Below are 7,575 nucleotides of genomic sequence, written 5' to 3'. Positions count from 1 at the left end.
ATTTTGAGATTTCCCATATTTATTTTACCCAGCTTCCTTACTGAGAGGTTTTCTACCTGGTCTGAAATCAATCTCAAGTTCTTTGGTCTAAAACAAGCCACACCGTCCTCGCCAGCCCTTTCTCACTTACTCAAATGTACATGAATTATTATGTCATTATGTGTTTTAATTCCAACTGCTCAGCAAACTGAATGTGGGAGTCAATATTATTTGTTTGAATATTATGTCTCCCTGCTTTTGTCCCTACAAAGAAAGCCTACAAAGTCAGGTAAATTTACGAATGCTCCAACATGAAGTTGCTGCTCTATTCACACAAGAAACAAAACACATTTGCTGACACACATCATCTTTATTGTCTGCAGCAGTAAGTGGTTTACAAGCTTTAATGTCATGATTTCTGTTTGAAAACACATCTCATCAAAACATTTGACTGTGAGAAGTGCAGCAAGTTCCTTTTAATTTATTTCACATACCATATAACTGGCTGATTTGTGAGAAGCCATGCAGTGTGTTTCACATCACTGACTGGACAAAGACTCAGAATGGCTATGAAAGATTGCGGCCATAGCCAAGTGGTGAATGAACCCTGGAAAGTCCTCACCCTCTGATTTAACAAAAAAAAGTTGACATTACAATCAAGAATGAGCAGTTATCCATACAGTAACATGTTGTCAAGTGCAGCAAAGCTTAAAAAACTAAAACCCAGATCTGACAGAGGCTGAGAAATGAATACTCTTAATCTATGCCAGCGACTACTGTTCAGAAAGTTAGTATTATATACAGTGGTTTACACGCAGCTCAGTACATTGAGAAGTCAGAATATGAAAAATGAATGTTTTAAAAAGGAATGAAAGCAAGTGTTAGAAAATCCTTTACCTCTAACTGAATCAATGCATTAGCTAAACCACACAAATAGAGCTCTGTGGGTGGAGCTGTGCACTTTTGCACTGTAAACTGCATTTCCAATACTACAATTAAAATCACATTATGCACGCAGGGACAGGTACACTCAGAAAAAGGGTGAGCTTGGATTATGTAGTGTACTTGCATGAATTTCCTTCATTCACGGAGAATACTTCAGTGGCAAACACATTCTAATTTTTCCACAGACCTCGGTCATCTGGAGTTGTATTTTCAATTAAATCCAACTGAGATATAAATATTGGGTCCACTGAAGATGCTTGCTTTCTGCAATGGTCACCCATGCTAAATATACTTTAGTGATCATTAAGGTTTACCAGCTTTAAGATGGATGATTACCCACCGACTGGGGGTCATGTCTCGCATGCAATTGCCAAATACTTGGACAAAAATGCATATTATATATATATATATATATAAATTGAAGTTTATAAACATTATTTGAAAGTGAATTATTGATAGTTTGAACTGTACTTCATGACATAAAAATTGAGCATCGCCCGAAGTTATTTTGAAAGAATCAGTCAATCGTCAACATGTACCATTCTAAAACTTTTCCCAAACTGCAGCTTTCTCTAATCCTGGTGGTCCCATGTCCTTCATCATGGATAATATTAAAAAAAAAACAAAATCACAGAAGACTGCAATCACATTTTGTGATTAGAGCTTGCTGTCGTTCTTTCAAAAGTTATTTTCTTACAAAAATTAGTTTATTTTCCCTACACAACAAAGTTGAACCATAAGAGGTTAGCATATGTACAGAAACTTACACATCAAAATTATAAATAGTAGTAATGCTCTGATGTTATTGGGGAGGCTAAAAAATGCTTTCTTTTGTTTTTAAAATAAGTTGCAAACAGAAATTTCTTGTTGTGCCATTCTCCTTTGAAGGGGTCTTCAAAAAGTATCTCTAACGTCATATTTGAAAAGATGCTCAAGATGCCTCAGGAGCATTTTTAAGTTTGTGTTGTTGGAGACTTGCTGGTAAGAAGCTCCCACAAGGACCATCTTGTGCCCAAACAATGCTAGCCATTGTTTCACTAATACATAGATGTTGATAGCAATTTAAAGATGTCATCTTCTTCATGCAGAATCCCTCCTCAATCTTGTTCTCTGAGTGATTTACGATTAAAACCTGATTTTTTTGAAAAAAAAACCCTTACAATTTCCTTTTAAAGTGAAGAGGTAAGTTTAGGTTGCGAAGTGTCAGGCTCTGGGTGAGTGGCGGGCGAGTGAGCTGTCCTTTGTGATACAAAGTCAGCAGGGAGGCTCTCTAACAAACATTTGAGCTGCTCCTCACCCAACTTGATCTTGTCATCCAGCTCTCGCTGCTCCATCAGCAGTGCTGCCTTCATCTTCACAAAGTGCTGGTAGTCTTGGAATTGCTCTTCTGTCAAGTAGTTCTCCAGGATATCTAGGACCACGCGTGCCCTACGATCCAGATTCTCCTTCAGTTCCTTTGCGTCCTCGTGCTGACTGGTCAGAAGTCTTCGCTTCTCATTCAACAGATTCTGCAATATCAAATGCACACCTTTAGTATTAACTCCAAGTTACTTGAAGATGATTTTGTTTTGAGAAGGAATTAGGAAGCAATTAGGCCTATCAAATCCATTCATTTTACTCTTCTTGTTTACTTTTCTGCCCTCCCCTTTTCTTCCTGCAACATGCATTCTTAGCTCACTACTTTGGCCTTAATGTGTGCATTGCTCTGGTACCAGTAACTACAAGAGGACATCACAGTTAGTCCCAACATTATGTCTAGCCAACAGCCATCTACTTCCAATGGGAACAGTACATTTGGTTATCTTTCTGCGCTGTAACTTAGGGAGATAGAATTTGGCTCTATTAAATATATCAGTGTCCCACATGAGATCAAGTAACTCAGGAATCTAAAATTATGTTTTGTTAACCCCCATTTGTCTCAGTTATCTTCCCCCCCACTACATTTTTCAATCATTTTCTCTTTCAAAAGTGCTCCCTACAGCAGACTGATATTAACACTACTTAGAACCGAAAAATGATTCAAAGTGGAAACATTCCCTTCTGGTTCCATCATGGTTTTCAGCATGAATTCAATAGTGGACTTTTGCTCCTTGCTTCTCACTGACTTCACAGGTTGAATTTGCCATTTCAGCCACATGTGGATGTGTATCTAGGGTTGCTATTTCTAAGCTAGATTGATAGGCAGAATTACTCAATAAACAGGAACACTGACCCCTCCACCAGTCGCTCTGTCATCTTTATTACCAATTGCACTGAAGCCTTTGCATTGCAAGCTGTAGGATACAATTATGGTTCCAATGCTGTGTATGACTAGTATGGTTTGTTCTGAATTTAAAAATGGAAGTCATTTTGAAATTTATACACCCTGGTGGGTTTATTTGAAAAACGTAATGAATCCTTGAATAAACTTGGGGATTACTGAACCTCAGTACTTAGGGAGACTTGGATTGGATTTTCGAAGCAACACTGAATTAGCCGTTCTCAGCCCGGTGCCTGATCAGGGACAGTGGAGGGGAGGGTCTACAAACAGATTCAGCAAAGGAAACTGGAGAAAATAAAACTAGTCAGGGGTCTCAAACCATATTAAGTCATGCCACAACAGGCTGAAAACTGGATTGCATTTACTTTGGCTAGGCATTGCCCTCCCCAAAAGAGGTTCAGTGGTGTGCTAACATTTAAGATTTAGGCTCACTTATGAGAAAAAGATAAACCAGGACTAATGTGTCAGTATCTTCAAAGCTGCAGCCAACTTTACATCGAGAATCACCCATGGCACTTTGTAGTTAGCATGACCCAGTGTTGTAATACTGGCACTTTGTAGTTAGCATGACCCAGTGTTGTAATACTGGCACTTTGTAGTTAGCATGACCCAGTGTTGTAATACTTACAACACTGCACTTACTATCAGCCCATGAAACAAACCCTTCCCTTTTATTGAAGGTCCTAAGAGTCAATCTATTGACTACCCTGAACAGAAATATCTGTCATGTTTGCCCTTTTATTCCTTACAAATTTTAGGAACTAACATGCCCTCTCTGTTGGGTGAATTTGGTGATTATCTTAATCAATCCAGAAACAAATTAAAAACAACAGATTACGTACACGTTCCTCAGTATTTGCATTTTCATCGAGAGTCTTCAGAACATTTTCCACTCGAGCTAAACGGCCGGACAGGGAAAGCAGCAAATTGACAACCTTATCCAAATCTCCGATGAACATCTTGTACTTCTCATACTCATTCGACTTGCACAGCCCTTTAATCATGGTCTCCACTTCTTCACCCAGAGCACTGTTCAATTTAATGTCAGCTGCTAGACTCTCCTTGGCTTTCCGTAGTGTCTGAAGTTTGCATGTTATGCTTTCAATTAGCTCAGACTACAAAGAAAGAAAGGAACAGCAATACGTTAGTGATAAAAATGTCAGAAACAACTAACCTTTGTTGAATGTTAAAGGCAGTAACTGATTCTGAGCACCTTTACTCATTAACTATTTGGTTTACTGTTCATCAGAGACACACTGAACAGCTCTGGACTTCATAGAGTTATTGCCAATGGCTGCCAAGCAAATGAGTGGGGGCCACGTGCAGAAGCACAGGGATACTCTCCGCCAATTCCTCTAGCAGCAAACTATGAATCATTGTTTGTTTTGACCAAAAACTGTCCTCTTAAAGACCACTTTTGACTTTATCATCCCTGGCTTTAATACACTTTCCTCAGCGTTTAGGAAAATCCGATAGGTAGAAACCAAAAAGCAATCACCACTTTTGAACAGTTGTTGGTTTGTTGCTGCAATGAAACGCCTCCTTCAAGATGAAACGCATCAGATTCCACAGCACTGGCTGTGATACAGTTTGAATGATATCTACTTGACTCATATTCATAATGTGAAGGGGATTACATGATTACTTTCAAAGAATTCCTATGAAAGAGGCTATTCAGCCCACCAGGCCTGCACTGACCCTCTGAAGAGCACCCTACTCAGACCCAATGCCCTACCAATCCCCGTAACTCCACATTTACCATGATTAATACACTGCACATCTTTGGACTGTGGGAGAAAACTGGAGTACCCAGAGGTTTATCCATGCAAACCTCACACAGGCAGACACCAAAGGGTGGGATCGAACTTGGGTTCCAGGGCTGTGAAGTAGCAGTGCTAACTACACAGCCACTGTGCTGCCCTACTTTCTGCAGCTGCACTGAAAACTGCCCAAAAAGATCTGTCACAGTGGATGTTGATAGGTTATGACACAATTCCAGAATGATCTGTGGAAAGCCCAGGATATAGTGTCTTCAGCCATTGTAAACGGATTTTTAAAAATTCACTTGTTGGACCTGGGCATTGCTGGGTTGACCAGCATTTACTGCTTGTCCCTTGTTGCTCTTGAGAAGGTGGTGGTGAGCTACCTTCTTGATCACTGCAGTCCACTTGTTGTTGATTAACCCACAATACCCTTAAGATGGCAATTCCAGAATTTTGACCCTTCTAGACAAAGGTAGTCATGGGTTTGGAAGGTGCTGTCTGAGGACTTTTGGTGAACGTCTGCAGTGTATCTTGTAGAGTACACACTGTTGCTACTGAGCGTTGGTGATGGAGGGAGCAGATGCTTGAGGATATAATACCAATCATGTGTTTTACTTTGTCCTGGATGGTGTTGAACTTCTTGAGCGTTGTTGGAGCTGCAGTCATCCAGGCAAGTGGGGAGTGTTCCATCACACTTATGATGTGTGTTGGACATGGTGGACAGGCTCTGGGGAGTCAGGACGTGAGAGTTACTTGCCACAGTATTTCTCGGCTCTGACCTGCTCTTGGAGCAACTGTATTTACTGGTGAGTCCAGTTGAGTTTCTGATCATCCCCCGGGATGTTGATAGTGGGGGATTCAGTGATGATAATGGCATTGAGTGTCAAGGGGTGGTGGTCAGATTGTCTCTTATTGGAGATGGCCATTGCCTGGCATTTGTGTGGCGCAAAGTCACATGCACCACAGACCATTAATATCTTGCAAATTTGTGCAAGTAGTCTTGATTCAACCAAGTAATGTTTGTGCACAGTGCTCACCACCACAACCACCTCCCCACCACCACACACACCTCCCCCCTTCTCTTACCCCCTTCCCAACACCACACACACCTCCTCCTCTCCACCCCCACCAAGTAATTCTTCTGCACTATACAAGGTATCTAAAAACATCTACAAGGCATTTCAGAAGGGGAAATGTAATATTTAGCTGTAATGCAACTCACTGACTAATTTGTTCTTCTGCAAATCAGAAACCAGGAATAGTCAAATATAACAGTCACCCTTGAAGACAGAGACATTTCATGTGAACTGAAACGTCGCAGTGATCCTACAGGGATCACAAAGGCTCTAAGGCTAGTTATCATCTGCCATGATGTGAATGGTGAGCTCACTTAGGGCAAATCAGCCCTCAAACCTGATGGCCTCCTGGTCCCGACTGGTTTGCTTTAGACTGGATTAGAACTTTTAGCTGCTGTGGCATTGGGAGATGTTAAGCTGCCGGGTTTGCTTTCACTGAAGACGATTTGCAATGACATGTACCTTTTTCTCATTGATGTCTGGCTCTTCAACATCCTCATCTTCAGCAGAACTTCTCTGCATGTCCTTTACTTTATTCATCAGTTCAGCTTTGACAGCTGATGTGTTGTAGTAAGTGGGACAACGTGCTGAAGTCGCTCCTGTCTCTCTCTCTTCTTTTCTAGATACATAGGAGGAAGTTTAAAAGACATGAGTTGCTGCTAATGAACACAATCTTTCCAAAGAACAAAAAAAAAAGGAGAACTGCTTTGGATAGGACAGATTAGAAACTTTCTGTTTAACAAAATGACACCAAATACATGGACATCTCCATCACTGAAAACCTCTTTTGTTAAGTTGTTTTCCTGCTTAACCCTCACTCCCTGGAAAGGTCCTAAGTTGTACCAAGATTGAGAGTACAACAGGTCAACATGATCTTGATGAGCCAAATGGCTTCCTGCTGTTTCATTTTATGATTATATGATGTATATGTTCTTGCTGGTTTTGAACCCAGAACATAACCATGGGATGGATATTTGACCTCCAGGGTTTCACATATAGACCTCAATGAGACTTACAACAAAAGTATCTCTTCCAGGTGAACAAAAGACATCCTTTCCTTCCGTGTAATTCAAGCTCAATTAAAGCAGCTACAACCTTAGTGAAGATCAACAAAAACAGTCCAAGCATCAGCGTATGCTTTTGTAGTGTATAAAAGTAGGGAAGTTTTGCTGCAACTGTACAAGGCATTAACGAAGCTGCACTGGGAGTACTGGGGGACAATTTTTGTCCCCTTATTTGACAAGGGATGTAGTTCTATTGGAGTCACGTGAGAGGAAGGTCATGGATTGATTTCAGAGACTAGGGATTTGTCTTAAGACCAATTGAGCAATACTGCCTATATTCTCTGGGGTTGAGAGGACTGAGAGGAGATTGAATTGAGGCACAAGATGCTAAAGCTGATTGAGAAACTGGATGTAGAAAGGATGTTTCCTCATCTGGGGCAGTCTGGAATGAGAAGTCACAACTTTAGGGTAAGGGTAGCAGATTTAAAACAGAGTAAGGAGACATTACTTCTCTCAAATAAATCTGTAGAATTCACTATCTGAGAGTG

General features: G+C 40.7%; 1 protein-coding gene across 9 annotated transcripts in view; it reads right to left on the bottom strand.

The window, feature by feature from the left end:
- Window positions 1–365: 365 nt before the first annotated feature.
- The window catches only part of shroom3 (shroom family member 3), a 453,508-nt gene continuing 446,298 nt past the window's right edge, over window positions 366–7,575 (bottom strand). For all 9 annotated transcript variants that reach the window (XM_072550746.1, XM_072550719.1, XM_072550824.1 and 6 more), the window contains 3 exons: window positions 6,486–6,642; window positions 4,027–4,299; window positions 366–2,432 (listed from right to left, as the gene is read on the bottom strand). In XM_072550746.1, the coding sequence (XP_072406847.1) occupies window positions 2,094–2,432; window positions 4,027–4,299; window positions 6,486–6,642 (769 nt within the window). In that variant the 3' untranslated portion in view covers window positions 366–2,093. The remainder of the gene's footprint in view (window positions 2,433–4,026; window positions 4,300–6,485; window positions 6,643–7,575) is intronic.

The sequence above is a fragment of the Chiloscyllium punctatum genome, chromosome 1, assembly GCF_047496795.1.
Source record: "Chiloscyllium punctatum isolate Juve2018m chromosome 1, sChiPun1.3, whole genome shotgun sequence".
NCBI classification, from domain to species: domain Eukaryota; kingdom Metazoa; phylum Chordata; class Chondrichthyes; order Orectolobiformes; family Hemiscylliidae; genus Chiloscyllium; species Chiloscyllium punctatum.
This window is presented reverse-complemented; position numbering and strand designations above follow the sequence as displayed.